The 17,462-nt window shown below is 32.6% G+C and overlaps 1 protein-coding gene across 1 annotated transcript in view; it reads right to left on the reverse strand.

The window, feature by feature from the left end:
• The window catches only part of LOC142347891 (uncharacterized), a 218,330-nt gene that overhangs the window by 126,799 nt on the left and 74,069 nt on the right, over positions 1-17,462 (reverse strand). The window contains exon 7 of the mRNA XM_075399081.1: positions 4,970-5,091. Coding sequence (XP_075255196.1) covers positions 4,970-5,091 — 122 coding nt within the window. The remainder of the gene's footprint in view (positions 1-4,969; positions 5,092-17,462) is intronic.

The following is a 17,462-nucleotide window of genomic DNA, read 5'->3' on the forward strand; positions in this document are numbered from 1 at the left end:
TTAGGAGATAATGCGACTTAAGGAAAAATAAACCCATTTTATATACAGAAATTTCCTCAGCTGCTACGTAAGTCCGATTGAAAGCAAGACTTCCAAATAAATGTCAAATTACCTCTGCGTACACAGTTTAAAAAGCCCTTACTCCTACCAAAAGAGCATGAAGGAAATTTCGAATATATCTAAAACACAATAAAACCGATGTATTTGGGTAGTTTTTTGCTGGCAGTATTCTCTCCTCACACTCAATCACAAAAATGCTTCAAAATCTCAAACATGAGCATGCTCCTTTAAATTTGATAAGAAGCTCAAATGCTAAAGAAAACAGCAGTGCAAATAAAACCGATTAAGCTGTCAGCAGGGAATGTGTTGACAATTGACACGTATACTCCCATTTTCTGAAACCTTATGCTATCAATTTAAGTCAGGAAAATTTTGATTAAAAAGCCGCCTATGAACAGGAGTGCTTGAATTCTAATCTGTATTTTGTCCCTACTGTTCAGCAGCATCAAGAGCTACCAGATAAACATGCAAAATCGAAACGAGTTTTTAAAAAAAAACTCAATGAGAAATATTGGTCCTTTAAACAACACAATGATTCTATCAGTTTCACGAATGATTCTATCAGTTTCACGAGAATGTTAGCGAACTGTCATAAAGCAAAATAAGATGCTGGCGTAACGCTAGAAAGCGATGTCTTGATGATCGGGTTCGGCTTAGAAGATTTAGCGGCCGCAACAATTCAGCTTCAAAGAGCACTTCAGAATACAGAATTTAAAAATTACGAGAAGTAAATTCACTCAAAAAGCCTCCCGACAAAACCAAAATTTGAAAAGTCATGAAACGAAATTGCAAGAAATTAGGGGCAAAAGATAAAAATTACAGTATCAACAAACAAATCAACAAAAATAAACAACCAAAACTGACACTAAAAATTACTTTTAGGCTATTTATTGTTTAAATAAGCAACACAAAATCACGAACCCAATTTCGAAAACGCAGATTAAAAAGAAGTCTTCTAGCAAGGGTTTCATCGTTTGAAAAACTGCGTTGACGCACAACTATTTGCAATGTGTATTAAAAAAAAACATAAAAATGATGAGTCGCGAAACAAAAGCTCAATTCTGACTAAAAGTTCCAAAGAGTCTATTTCAGCTTTAATTACAAAAACAAATTGAAAACAAGACGGTTCGCTTGTTCTGTGCCCACATTCACATTCGAAGGCATAACATGTATCAAACCAATATATCAAAATGAAATTTCATAAATATTTGTTTTAGCAGCAAGGATTGCTTTTATCAAGCTGCTACGGAAAAAAGGTTAAGTTATTTAGCTTAAGATTGAAGCAGACAGGGCAAGATATTTCTATTTTCCGAAGAACCAAAAACCTGAGTAATCTTTAATTACGAAATAGTTAGTAGCACTTAGACAATTTAGCAGCCGCAACAATTCAGCTTCAAAGAGCACCTCAGAATACAGAATTTTAAAAATACGAGACGTAAATTTACTCCAAAAGCATCCCGACAAAAAAATTGGAAAATTCATGAATCGAAATTGTAAGAAATCAGGCGCAAAAGATAAAAATTACAGTATCATTAAACAAATCAACAAAAAAAAACAACCAAAACTGACACTAAAAATTATAGTTTCAGGCTATTTATTGTTTAAGTAAGCAACACAAAATCACGAACCGATTTCAAAAAACGCAGAATAAAAAGGAGTCTTTTAGCAAGGGTTTCATCGTTTGAAAAACTGCGTTGACGCACAACTATTTGCAATGTGTAATCAATAAACAAAAAAATGATGAGTCGCGAAACAAAAGCTCAATTCTAACTAAAAGTTCCAAAGAGTCCATTTGAGCTTTAATTACAAACACAAATTGAAAACCAGAAGGTTCGCTTGTTCTGTGCATGGCACAGAATGTTCCCCCATTCATATTCGAAGGCATAACATGTATCAAACCAATATATCATAAATGATATTTCATAAATATTTGCTTTGGCAGCAAGGATTGTTTTTATCAAGCTGCTACGAAAAAAGCTTAAGTTATTTAGCTTGAGATTGAAGCAGACAGGCAAGATACTTCTATTTTCCGAAGAACCAAAAAACCTGAGTAATCTTTAATTACGAAATAGTTAGTAGCACCTAAATTATGATAAATATTCTCAAATGGGTTTTCCTAAAGCGCGATGTAGCTAAACACGAACCCTTCAAGTTTGAATACTTGATAATTTCTAGTTTTTGACCATTAGTTCTCTCTCTTTTGACAAAATTGATTGAGCTTCATCAGTTTTTTCTATAACTCTTTGAGAAATATACTTTTTTTATTATAAAGTCAAAAGGATGACTCCTGATTGAGAGTTAGCTGTTTTTCATAGTATCTAATTGTCTCAGCCAGAACGTTTTAGTCGAAAACATTGATAAATGTGGCTGCAGAGAATACAAAAAATTTAATAAAACAATAATGATCCCATGTTTTATCAAGATCAAACTCAAAAATCATTACGGAAACAGGGACTCCATGTAACGTATATTCAGTGAAACCCTTCTCAATTCAAGCTGTTCGTAGCCGTAACATTTTGTTTTAGAAATACAAAATACCGGAAACTGAAGCAATTGTTCAAATTTAATTGTCAATTATTTCGATTGTGGTTTATATTATCAGCGGGACAAAATTAACTCAATTTTTCTCAAGTTCTTTCTTGCAACATCACCTCAACGGTGTTTTGGTAAATCGAGATAAATAAATAGCATGTAGAAGTCAACATTAATTTACGCATTTGTAAAAAAATCAGATAAAACGAAACAATCCGTTTGAGAAATTCAAAAACATAGCAGAACAAGTTCTAAAAAGCAAATCAAGCAAAGAAAACCAACAAAGAAAAGGCTATTCTGACTAGATGATTGATTTCATGACTAATGACGTGTTCTGTCAAACAAAAGGCAAATGGAGCAATAAATTAGAAAAGGAAGGGTAAATATACTAATTGAATCCTGTGGTTTTAAAGTAATCAAAACGTAAGTTAAAAAACAGATTGAGCGAAGAACTGCAATGACGCACTATAACCACATCAAAAAATATTTACAACAAAAAACAATACGGAGAACTAAAAAGTTGATTCACTTTGATACTCAGAAGAGCTGTAAACAGTAGGAAGGAAAAACAGCAAGCAGCAAGACAGAGAAGAAAGGTCAGAACAAAAGTGAAATACTTTTCAAAAATTCTGTCGTTTCTAAGCAAGTAATCTCCACGAGAACAAACGCAACTGAAAGCAAAGAAACCGACCGTCTTCAATGATGCTCAGGCAAGCCATCAAAAGGACTACGATTAGGAGAACTGGAATTAAGTAAATTTGATATTTTTTTTGAAAAAAACAAACAATTTTTTCAATCGAAAAATGATCAGAATCGTAAAAAGCGACTCATGCAGTTGAAGCTTAACACTAATTTCTTACTTTGTTATAATATTGGTGGAAAAATCTGAAAGTGAAAAAGGCGATATTCATAAGAAAAGCGATAACACAGAGCAGTAGTCATAGACCTGCAAATCAACAAAAATTGAGGCGTGTAGCTGCCGAAAATAACTTCCCAAAATTTAACTATTGAAAATACTGCATAAATAATTGTGGCAGCAATACTAGATGCACGATGAAAAACAAGAAGGCTAGCTTGTTCTGCGTGTCAAAGAATGTTCCCACATTCGCACTTGAAAGCATAATATCAAATCAACATATCGAGAATAATATTTCAGAAAGTTTTGTTTTAGCACTAAACGTTTTTTTGATCACTCTGCTATAAAGCACGACAATTGCTTCTATTGTCTGAGGTGCCCCAAACATTTGACCTAAAAATCCTCAAAAACTATGAAGAATTCATAGAAAATATACTGCACAGAAAAACAATCTAAATGACGATGACAATCTAGATGAATGACAAAAGTATGAGAAAAAATTCATTAGTGGCAGAAAAGTTGATCAAAACTTAAAAAATGTCAAAAAAGTATATAATTTAATGTTCAAATCTCAATGTAGTCCAAAAGATTATAATAATGTAAAATGAAACATTGTTGATTTGTGTTCAGTAAATCGTGCATGCAGACAAAGTGCATCCAGTTCCTCGAACTTAAAATTTCTCTTTGTTTTTTAAGTTCGATATAAACTATCTTCATAATTTTTTTTATTTTTCAAAAAAATTTTAACAATAAACCATTAAAAGACAGATCTCAAATAGTTTTTCTTTCTATCGAGACTTGAACAAGGAAATTAGCTAAATTTGATCAAAAAGTAGGTTAAATTGCTGGAAATTGTGGGCTAAAATTGTTTAAAAAATTTCCAAAAAAGCGAAATTATTAAAATTTCTTTTTGTAATGAGATTCCAGACGCAGAGAGCTTCAAAGTGATACCGCTTATGATAAATCGGGATGCTCTCAATAAAAGTCAAAATTTGTCTGAGCAAAAAAAGTTGGGATAGCTTAACGTTCTCCCATTTTTTTCACAAAATGTGGGAACAATAGCGCCCAACGACAAAGACGACCTTACACTCTATCATATACATACAAAGGTAGGCAGAGAAGCAATACTCTTAAAAAGCTCAAAAAAGTCAAAAACTCCGGAGAACCGGACTTCTAAAATTAGCCCAAACCGTCATAATTATCTAGCTTGGGGGACCTCTCCTGAGCTTCGATTAGATTCCTCACTCTAAATTTAGATTTAATAAGTCAGTGCCGAAGTGGTTTGACTGAATGGGCGAGGTGAGTCCTATATGATCAACGATGCACACAAATTTAGCTGTTGTAGAGGTCATCGAAAAAGCAGCTAGGCGCTTCGTCAGATGGTCGCGTCAAACAACAAGGAAGAGGCCTAATTGATTTTTTTAAATCACGTTGAGACCAATATTAGCCTCGATAAAGCTTCGCGTCTATGTATTCTGCTCAGATGTATTAATATCGTGTCAGCAATATAATTAAACTGACCTGTGCTATTTGGTGGTCACTGGTGATGAAGTCAAGGAATCCCTCCATCATCCAACTGCTGTTAGACTCTCCAGGATGCACACGTGCACTCACCACCACCCCTTTCTTCTCCCTCTCGGCCACTACAAACAAATAATTACAATTGGCGTTCTTATTCACAATCCTTTTAGGACTGTCAATGAAACGGAACTCGAGCAGCATTGCTAACAACAGCCTTGTCAAAACAAGCAACGTCTTATTAAGATCTTGGTTCGCAAACATTTCAAGATCACGTCAAAAAAATTTGCAAAGAAAGAATTTTGGCATATCTTGACAGGATCTTGATAAAAATTGACAGATGCAAGAAACTGATTACAAAACCACCAAATTGTTACCAAATAAAACCCGAATCAGGCAGAAAGATTTTTTTGAAAGAGAAAAGCGGGTCAATGTGACCTACAACCAGCTAATTTACATTCATGGATATCACGCACAAACTACACCGCACATTGAACGGACGTTGAATTAGTGCCGTTTTGCCACACTGTACGAATGACTGAACAAAAAACAACTACATTTCCTCTTTCTGATTATGATCAGTGTTTGCAATTCCCTGAAATAGACAAAGAAATGAATTTCAATTACCGCGGATAATAATTCATAGGATTAGAAGCAGTATTGCAGAAAAAGATATCATATCACCATTATGAAAAGTAAGCACAATTTTGAAATGAAATGCACCTTTAAGACATCTTTTTTAGCCTGCAAACACGGAGGCGCGTAGATCTCATCATTGAACTGAAACAAAAGTTTGTCTACAAAATGTTTAAACTGGTACAAAAAATAATTTCTCATCAGTTTTACAACTGTCAAACTGTTCAAACTGTCATTCCGAAGAATACTTGAGGAGCATTTAAGTTCACAAGTAGACACAACCATGTAATGGAAAGTTATCAATTATGATATAGATTATCAGTATTAAGTCGATTTTCCAGCGAAATTGTAATCAATAGTTAATCGATTGGTGAGTGAAATTTTTATCCCTTCAAATCAACATAATGTTAGAAATCTGTAATTTCACAGAAATGATTTCCTGCATTTGAACCAGCTCTGTTTTCGACATGTCAAGGCTCCTTAACTGGGGAGTTGATCAACAATTTCACATACTAAAAATTTCAAATAAATATCGAGCATAGCAGCACTCAGGAGATCAGTCATGAATGTCAGTATAAATTGAAATGCGATTTTAAAAAAGGTCGACAATATTAATCTACGATACTCCAATTTCAGAAATCTCTTCAATAAAATCTTTGTAAGTGTATACCATTGCAAAATCTTCTGACTGTATGTCCACGCGAATTGACTGTCCATACGAAGAATCAATGCAGGTAAATTTATATATAAACAAGGCGGCCCGTTAATGTGCGTTCGTACATGATGTTCCGACCCGAGCTCATCTAAATTTTTGACTTAGTTGTCAACCCAATGAAGAAATAACAAAAATAGATGTTTGAGCTTAAAACAATCGTTACACAACATATCTACTAATTGAAATACACAATGCCATACTTTAACACAGCGCCAATGAGATCTGACCTTAAAGAGACTACGAGACAAAAAAAAACAACCAAAAAATTAGCAAAAACAAAAACTTCAAGGCAAAAACTGAATATGTAAAATTAAAAGCACATAGTAACAACGCCAAAACGCAGTCAGATAAAACCTTAACAACTCAAATTTAACTTCTCCTAACTATACAGCGGACGGAAAGTTTTCTTAATGAGACTATGTTACAAGTCAACAAAGAGAACGATCATTGAGGCGAAATTCAAAAATTAATCAACATTTTTAAACCAAGAAATTTCAAAAGTCTTAAAAATCATTAGCTTCTAACTAAAAAATCCTTGATAAATTACTAAAAAGTTACTACAAAACCAAAAGGCCTTGTCTTTGGGTAGTGTATGCCTTAGAAACGAACTAAAGAAAAACCTAAAAAATTAGAAACGATTTGCGAAAACACAAACTATTGCTACTATTAAAATCAGTAGCTATTATCTGAGTATTATGTATACTTAATTCGATTCTTATTTCTACTAATTCAGCTGCAAGAATTGTACTGAGAGATTAAATGAGTTTTTTGGCCACATTTGTAAATCATTGGGATCTGATACCACGCGATTTTTTTGAAAGAAGAAAAAAGGTAGCGCAAAAAATGACGACTCAAAAAACGTTTCTAAAAACGCATATTTTCCAACAATTAAAGCATCGGTGACAAATAATATCAGTAGATATCTTTTTTTGGAATACAAGAAATTGGATGTGACCTCTCATTCATTAAAATAAGCTATAATTTGTCGAAAAGAACAACAAAAACTGAAAAGTTTGAAAATGTATATCAAAGACTAAAAGCTATAAATTGACTAACTGATTCGAGTAACATCATTAATTCAGTCCTCAACTACAAGTATAAGATACTTATCAGCAATTTACGGCTACCTACAGAACAAAAACAGGCAAAAACAGCAATTTCAAGAAAAAAATTGAGCGAGAAAAGGGTCGAAGGCATTAAAAAATAAACTTTTCACCAAAAAATATTTTCTATGTTCAATTCATTTTTTAACGGCAATGGAACTCCCCTTTTTTATCAATATAGTTTCAAAAAATCAAATCAGAACAAACACATTAAAACGACGAAAATTTTGAGAAAACTCGTAGTATCAACGCCATTAATTTCATTAGCTTTCAACGGAATCCACTAAATACGCTAAATTATGCCTCCAAGGGACAACAAAATTGTTGGCCATTCATATGTGGTCAATAGGACCTTACAACAATTTATTGAAGGTGAAAATAACAACAAAGACAGGCAACAACCAAAAATTCAGTAGAAAAGTGCCAGAAGACAGTGTCGAAGCAATTTAAATCATAAGTTCTTCTCTGACAACTTTATATAGGATCATCTAACGTCTTCACTAAATCAATGGGAACTATCGGTATTAGGATAATGTAATGAGATTTCAAAAGCATCCAAAACTATGAAAAACTACCCGATATAAAAAAAATTGAAATCTAGTGGCATTGAATTTTGAAAACTAATAGGTAGAAGATAAAACCGCTAACCATATTATTTTTGGCTGCATTGGAAAAAAAAGGATCCCAAAAGTATAAAGACTGACTGAGAAATCACGAAAAAAAAATTTGGATTGGTTAATGTTCCCAAAAAATTTCGAAAAACAATTTTTAAAGACTTAACAGCCATTAACCACAAAAGCTTTTAACGGAGGTCAATAACTACGCTCAGAAATAACACGATGGCAGGAAAAAGATGTTTGTCATGTATAGATAATCAACAAGAGATCACAATAAGTCTTAAGACTATGAAAACAACAACAAAAACAGGCGAAAACCAAAATTCGGTAGAAAAGTGCGAGAAGAAAATTTCGAAGCCATTTAAACCATTAGCCGGAAAAAGATGTTTGTCAAAAAGATGTTTGTCTCAAGGTGACTTGAAAAAGCAAAAAAAGTAGAAAACTTTATCTGTGATTCTCTGAAAACTTTATCTGTGAAAACTTTATCTGAGATTCACTGAATTTTTTCCTCAAGCTGATGGCAATAGAATATTTTTTGGATGTGTATAATACTTGGATAATGCGATAAGAGTTCAAAAGTAAACAATAATACGAAAACATCCAAATTTTTTTTTGAAAAAAATTGAATTCTTGTGTTATTGAAGCCATACAATCAATAGTTAGAAGATAGAACCGCCAATGAAATTTATTTTAGTTCTATTAAAAAGCAAGTGGGTTCTGTCAAAACTGAGACTGACTAACAGTTCATAAAATTTTTAAGATTGGTTAATGTTCAGAAAAATTTCCGAAAAATTATTTAACAGCCATTTAGTTCAATGAATTTCAACGGAAATAAGTAAAAACTCTCAATTATGCTTCAATAGGAGTATGGGGGTGTTTGTCATGCATAGGTGATTAAAAAAGATCACAACAAGTCTTATGACTATGAAAACAACAACAAAACCTGGCAAAAACCAAAAATTCAGTAGAGAAAAGCGAGTAGAAAAGGTCGAAGCCATTTGAAACCATAAGTTTTTCTCTGAAAAATTTATCTTTGATCCACTGAACGTCTTCTTGGAGCCATTAGGTGCTGTCAATTTTAGGATAATGTGATAAGACTACAAGAGTATCCAATAATACGGAAATATCCAAAAAAATATTTAAACACTTTTGGAAATCTTGTGTCATTGAAGTCTTATTACTAAAAGTTGGAAGATAAAACCAGCAACTAGATCAAATTTAGTGACAATAGGCGCTGTCATCACAGGGACTGACTTACAGTTCACGGTAGTAAGCTTATGATTGACTAATGTTCGAAAAAGTTTTCAAAAAATTATTTTTAAAGTCTTAACAGCCATTAGCTGTCCACTCAAAGCACTAGATACGCTAGCTTAAATCTCATTACAGAAAATATTGCGCTGTGATTTAATGAGTTCATGCCATAACACTCCAATAAGTAGTAAAACCTCATAAAGAAATTCAAAATTTCACTTAAAGTTACGAAACCTCAGAGACGAATTTAAAAAAAAAAACATAAGCAATTCCTTGAAAACGTTTTTGTTTGTTCATTGGGCTTCATTTCACTGTAAAGGAGGTTTGCCATTAACAGAACCTCGATATGAAAGGTGACTTGTCTCAAGGTGGAAAAGCAAAAAAAGTAGAAAGGTTTCATAAAAAAGAGCTCTCAAATAGATTTCGATTTTTTTGATATTGAAGCTCTTTATGAGACTAGAACTTTTCTTTTTTATCGCCTTTAGACTATTAGGAACACGAAATTGGTTCATTTATTGGCAAGAAATTTAAGTTTGAAATACTATTTTTTAGAAAATATCTTAATTTGAAGAAAAATCATACTAAAAGTGAACAAATATCCCGTTTTCACACAAAAATTCAGTCCTCGATAACTCCTCGAAAAAAGCGAATATCAAAAAATCTTTTGAATTTTGAATTCTATGCTGTACCAGCTTTTTAATGATACCACTCACATTTCTCTGCGATGAATATTTCGATCGGCCAAAATTGACTGAACAAAAAAAAACCCCATTTGAGTATATAGTTCCTCCCTCCCCCCGCAAGTGCGGTCGGAACAAAAATTTCTGACTGTCCATACGAAGAATCAAGGCAAGGCAATTTATGTATATAAAGAAGTCTTATTTGACATTTTATGCCACAGATAAAAGCTAGTCTTCAAAACTTAAGGATTGCAAAATGAGGTTTCAAAAAATAAATATTGAAAATAATGACTCTGATACCAAGTTTTTTTCAAAAAATTACAACAAGCTCTTAATTGTGTTCGAAAAATCTTGCTGTTGTTTTACCTATGGAATTCATGCTTTCATTATTAGGTTGTTTTAACTATCGATTGGAATTGCGTTTGAGCTGCATAAAAATTGCTTTCAGTTTGAGTTGAGCAGTTTTTAATTTGGAGTAGAATTTCTCAAGCTGAAAGCCTAGCTTTGCATGTTATTTTTAAAAAGTTGTATGAGTTTTCGAAAAAAAACCCTACAAGAACTCCCCAATGGTATCGATGCCTGCCTACTGATTTATATCGCTCCGGCAATACCAACTTAGGATTTTAACTTCTTAATTTTGCGATAATTTCGTATTGTTTGGTCATTAACATTAATAATTCATCGCTATTAATGTTCCAACCCCACTTTAGTAGGAAGGAGGAACTATATAATCATATGGGTTTTTTGTTGTCATTTTTTGCCGATCGATAAATGACTGTCCATACGAAGAATCAATGCAAGGCGTTTTATGTAATGCATAAAAAATTTCTGACCTTGCATTATATGCCACAGATAGAAGTTATTCTTCTAAACTTACGCAGTGCAAAATCAGATTTCAAAAAAAATTTGAGTTAATGACTATGACATTAAGTTTCTTTCCTAAAAAATTAAAACAAGCTTGTCTCATTAATAGTGATTGACAAATCTTGCTGTTTTTTACCTATGGATTTCATGCTTTCACTATTAGGTTGTTTTAATTATCGATTGAAATTTTGTTTGAATTGCATAAAAAATGCTTTGAGTTTGAGTTGAGTAGTTTTTGTTTTGTAGTATAATTTCTCAAGCTGAAAGCCTAGCTTTGCATGTTATTTTTGTAATGTGTTATGAATTTTCAAATAAAACCACCGTGCTAGAGCTCCCCCAAAGGAACCGATGCTTGCCTACTGATTTTGATGGCTCAAACAATACTTCCTTAGGCTTTCAATTATTAGTTTTGCCAAAACTTCGTCTTATTTAGTCATTAACATTAATGAATCATCGCCATTATTGTTCCGAAAACACTTTAGTGGGAAGGAGGAACTATATACTCAAATGGGTTTTTTGTTCAGTCATTTGCGTTTGAATCAGTTCAATTGATTTTGCTAAAAGTTGTTAAACTTCTCAACAATAGTGTTATTCATTTTACCAAGGATAAAGGAGACATCCTTAATGGTTTGATCCGCGTTTCTGTTACTAAATTTGTCGAATTTCAGACTTTCTAATCAAAAAGGATGCCAAATATGCTTCTATAGCCCACATTGTTAAGTCTGTCAGAGGTAGAGACCTGAAAACTCCATATGAAAACTCAATCTTTTTAAAAGGGGGCCAATTTTTTCAGCTTACTATAAGAGTCTCCTTAAATCAAAATTCTGCCCCTTTTTCGCTGATTTTACTCAATATGTATTCAAAACGCATCATTTATTTTTAATAAACTGAAAAACTTCATTCCTTTTGCTAATTCTTTCGCAAAATATTGGAACATTTAGTTGTTCAGTTGGACGCGCAGCTATAGCAATGCCAGTTTTATTCTCCTGGACTCTTATAATCAAAAATTGATCGGATTGTATAGGGCGCAATCTTTTCCAAATATTTTCGCAATTTTTTTTTGTTATTTACTGACTAAAATGCATTCAGACTAAGATTCAATTGAAGCAATTCCCCTTTACAAGAAAATGAACTTCATTAAACATAACAATAGCTTTTGAGTACGAGCCCATGGGTATTAAGGCTTCGAGAAAGGGTTTTAACAAACTTGAAATAAATTTTTGTCTGCTTTCACTTCTTGTTCTTTTTTGCAGACTCATGACTTAGTCTCACTAATCAACAAACCAATTGGCCTCTTAATTTGGTACGAAGAAAACCATACCATGTTTTCAATTGACATCTAAGGGCTCTTATTACTTTGTATTTATTTGTTTTGTGAAAATATCAGTGAACTCCTGAAATATGCACCTTATGTATCATAGTACAGTCGATCTGTAGTATTGGACTCAGTAAGGAGAGCTCAATCTTTTTTCCATTAGAAAAAAATTTAATTTCTATAATTTTTTTTATTTTTAACTAATGGTTTTCGGCTTTGGCACTACGAGTCGAATTTTCAGTCGAATTTTCAGTTTTACCACTTTTTACCTTCTTTCCTTCAAAGATAGTTTAGTCTGTGTAAAGCCAGGCCGTTTCTTCTTTCCAGTGAGCCAAACTCAAATTTTATAAATTTTTATAATTCGTTTTGTTTTCAACTAATGGTTCCTTGGCTTTGATACTACGCATTTTCATATAAAAAATGCGATTATGGATATCTGCAATAACTGAGTTTTCTTAGGATGTTCTTTGTTCCCTTGTCGCAACAACAAACTAATAGGGAGATCGCGTTGACGCTTAAAGATTGCATAATTGAGGTTATAAAGTTTTTAATAATTAGATTATCGTTTTAACGGCTGCGACAGCGTTTTCTTCCTAATTTGTTCCTAAAAACGACATCGTTTTCTTCCTAAATTTTTTGTCATCGTATAATATTATCTGGATAATGATAGGTCTGAGTTGCTTCCTTAAAAGGTATAATTTAACAGGTTTCAATTGCACCCTCAATTATACATCAAGAAGTATAATTGAACCTTTTTAATGATTTCAGTTGATACCTAATTGTTTTAATCGCTAAGAAGAAATGGAAATTTGTTTTTGAATTTTGTCCTTTCTGCTGTTATTCTTCTATTTGGTAAGAAGTCACATTAAGGAGAGCTTTTATATCTTTTCATTAAGGTAGAGATAAATATGTTTATTTAGGTGTTATCTAGTGCAATTTTAATTTTGTTATTCTGTTTTCTTTTAAACAAAGACATCTAGTTTTGCGTGTGATTAAATTTTGTTTTTTTTTAAAAAAAAAATCACGCTTGTCTTGTCTCTTAGTCTCATTTTGTCGCAGGTTTCATCAACCCTCTTCTTTGCCATTAGTTTCATTTAGTGGTTTATTGAACAATATAAGACTACTTGAAAGTTTTCTATCTCTTCCTGATTTATTAGACCATTATGTCAAAAATGCAGATGATGGGGGTCGGAAAAATATGTGCGCACGCACATTACCGAGCCTCCTTGTTAATAGCTAGTAAATTTTTTAACTGTGTACGCACTTTATTTTGCGTAAGTTAATTATGGCGATGTTTATTCTGTCCATATGAGTTTAAGAGTACAGTCGGAACTAGATGTGCACAGGTCCACGAGCGTCATTGTTTTTTATCTGACACCCTTTAAGAACTACCAAAAACAGTCATTCAAAACAGGTGCCTGTGGATTTTTACCACATTTAGGTGACAGAACCTCCAAGAAGTTCAATTGCTTAAGCCGAAAGCCAATGTAAGCATTACAAACTGTCTAAGCATTGTTCCCAAACAAGTTTGAAGGCTTTACAAAAATTGGCGCACAGTTTGTTTTTGAAGCACAACCAAATGATCAGAAAACAAAAAAAAATCGGGACAGGTTGATATTCCGGAAGGTTTCAGACGATCAGAAAAAGGACGGCGGAAAAATGAAGTTTCTAATTTTTATTAATATCAATCTTTCTTGGGCAGTTAAGGGCATCAGGAACTTGTGATTTAAATTCTATAAACTTCATTGTTCGGTACTACCTAAAAAAATGCATTCAAAATGGTTTTGCTGCTTGATTTTATTCCGACCTTTTAGATAATGTAATTGAACACATTAATTATAGGACCGTTTTGCAATATTAGTGTACAAAAAAATCACGTAGAACTGTAATCCAATTTATATAAGGCAATACAATTTAATTTTTGACACTTCAGTTCGGTCTTTAAATTGTCGCCAAATGTAGCGTATCGACATTTCAATAACAAGTCAAAAATAACTGCAAAAGATTCAGACAACAAAATTAAATCGGTCGGAAAAAATTGCCGCTAAATGAACAGTAGGATTAATCCAATTGCTTTGAGCTTTGTTTGACAACAATTAACAACAGTCCGTTCTCTACTGACTCAAAAGTTGCAAGAATATTTTTAGTTGATTTAAACCAATCAACCCTTTTTGGGTCAAAGATTCCGAATTAGGAAAAAGCGTTCACCTTTTCAAAATTCAATTAACTTTCTCCCTACTTTTGACTCATCTGTTGAACCAAATTTAAGCGGTAATAAAATTCAGCTAAGGAAATCTGGTTCAAACTAATTCAATTCATCAAATTGATGCACATTTTGAAGTCAAGGCAACCGATTTAATCAAGGTTGATCAAACTAGATTAAATTGTACCTATTCTAATCAACCAAAATTCCCCCATTTTGATTAAAATTGCGACTGGTGATGGCAGAATGCTTCATGGATTGCGACAGGGATTTTCCTCCCCATCCCTTGAATCACTGGCCATAAAGCTAAATCGATGTCCGGATCAGGTGCCCAGCGCAGAGGCCATAAAGGTTAACATCAGACGCCATTTGCATTATTTGATTAGTCTCGGCGCAGACAGAGGGATATTAGCTGAGATTTATTTCATCAATAGATACATGCATTCCCACTTTCATCCCCCCCCACTTCCACCATCGCTACATTATATAACGCTATGAGCCCTAAAGAATGGTTTAAAGGCTTATTATCACTTATCAGTAACAACTAAACTGAAATGCTCATTTATGATGTCCAAAAGAGAGCCGTTAGAATTCGTATACTTTTTACATTAAAAATAATTTTGATAACCAATTACAGATATCATGACATCATTTCAATAGTCAAAACCTTAATGATTTAAATGTTATCCATATCATATCCACAAAAGTTAGGGTGAGCATAATCAAAAAAACATTAACCTAAAATAAATGATGTTTCTTATTGCTGCAAAATTTTATTGCTACATATACATTGCAAATCTGCGTATGCAGTAAAGATGCCCAAGTTTTAAAAACAGCCCAAAAGTTATGGAAATAAAGCGCCTACATAGATAATTTTTTACTATAAAACCCACCAACAATTTGTTCACTATTACTTAAATGTGCATTGTAATTTCCCTGTCATGTGCAACTAGTGCTCCTTCATTTAGTTTTTGACAAAAATTAAAAACATAGGCGATTCAAATTCCAGAAACTTCCATAATTCTGCAACAAAATCCGAGAATTTGAGCTAATCTCGGTGGTACATTTGAAATAGCTCAAACGTATGATTTCAACTACATGCAAAATAATTAAAACACACATGTGCAAGTTTTAAAATGTGAGATCTTTGCAGGGACGTATGATATTAGGCCAAAGCTCGATTAGGCGAAACCAATGTTTGTGGCCATAAGGCAAAAATTTTGAAAAAACGTTTTGCGGACATGCAGAAATGCATTACAGATAACATGAGCCCTCCTGCATGAGTAAAAATGAATTACAAAAAATGTATTGGGATTTTTGGAAACGAAAACACGTCATTAAAATAGAACTGAGTTTAAATGAAATTTAGTAGACAAACATCCTCACTCCAATAAAAACTTCACTTTGCCTGAGGTAATAAACAATGGCAAACAAAAATAGAATATACTAATCCTATTTTGAACCTAATCGTTATCAGAACGTTAAAGAATACAAATTGATTATTCTGTTCTAATCTCGTGCAAAAATCAATTAAAACTGCAAACAGTAGAACTCAAATAATTGTCTTGCTTACTTTAAATAAGTTCAAAAATCTTTTGAGCTCTAAGCTGCTCAAATGTCACGACTTCAAGAATGAATTAAAGGCTTAAAGTGTTCTCTCTTTACATGAAAAAAGCCCGCGGAAATGAAACAACACAGTCGACATTAAGCAAACACCAAAGATTTGTATTCAAAATGCGATCAATTTTTTACTATTGAACTATAGACGCGAATTTCGTTTATTTCCAAGTTCATTATACATGATGAACATGCAATCAAGGTCGAGCTGTCATCAATCAATTATTTCAAAAACAATATGCAATAATTCCGGTCATGATAAATGACTAAAAATCGCAAAAGAATAAAAATAAAAGCTGAACGAAAAAAGTATCAACAAAGTAACAACAGTGTTTGCTTAATTTTGGTTATTTCTATTTTGGTTATTTGTACATGTAATAACCCGAAAAACTAAGTTAAGTAAACAAATAACAAAAACAGCATTTAAAAGAGTGTCACAATTTTTGCTGATAAAACTCTTCCGCAGCACGGGAAAGACATCACATTCAAAAGTCACAGAATTCTTTTTTAAAGCCATCTAAAGCCGACAATGGAGAACTAACATCTAGGTACTGGAAAAGTTTGGTGACCAAATAAAAGACTCTTTATATTCATTCCCGCCAGTAACTCCATTTCGTTCAATTGAAATCCGCGATCTGATGAAAACAACAGAAAAAAATGTTCTACTTTTCTAGAAACATTTTGATCTTCCACTAAACGTTGTCTCAAGTCAAGTAAATTCCAGAAAAGCTATTATTAGCAATGGAACAAAAACTTCGAATAATGAAAAAGATCAAAACTAATTCAGTTTAATTGAGCCAGCACTTCCTTGCAAAATTTAAATTTTGATTCAACAAGGAACACTTTGCCGAAAAATTCATAAGACAACTCGGTGAATTATAGAAAAAAGATGCTAAAAGGTAAAACTTTAATGATTTGAAACATGGAAAAATTGCAAAACTAGGGAAATAAATTTAAGCAAGCAAAAAATTAGAGAAACGAATAAAAGCGCAATGAAACAAACTGATTGTTCTAACATTTTTTTTTCAAAATGGTGGAATATATATGGCTGGCTTTTTCGTCAGTCAAATTTTCACTTTTCGTTTCAGCATTGCAGAGAAAAAGACCATTTTGTAGCCCACGGGATCTTGTTTTGAAAATTAGTTTGAAATATTTAAAAGATTATTAAATTAAATAATAATAAAAAAAGTATCCGGATTTTGAAAAAGGAGAACACTTTAAAATTTAAAGTTTCGAAGGAAAAATTTAAAAAAAAAAACTCTGGGGGGGGGGGCAAATCGCGTTGAAGTTTAAAATAAAAACAAACAGAAATTTGTAAATAAAAGTCAATTAGATTATATGAGTTTTCAATGCCACGATTAACTCTTTACATTTGCGAGCCTAAATGTTAACTATTTGAATACTGTTTGACCAAAAACTTCGAAAGAAAAGAACTAATTTTTTATTTTGAATTTTTTGTGAAAACATTATTAAAAACTTCTTTATCCACCTCGCT

The sequence above is a fragment of the Convolutriloba macropyga genome, chromosome 1 (genome assembly GCF_964194025.1).
Source record: "Convolutriloba macropyga chromosome 1, txConMacr16.3, whole genome shotgun sequence".
Taxonomy (NCBI): Eukaryota; Metazoa; Xenacoelomorpha; order Acoela; family Convolutidae; genus Convolutriloba; species Convolutriloba macropyga.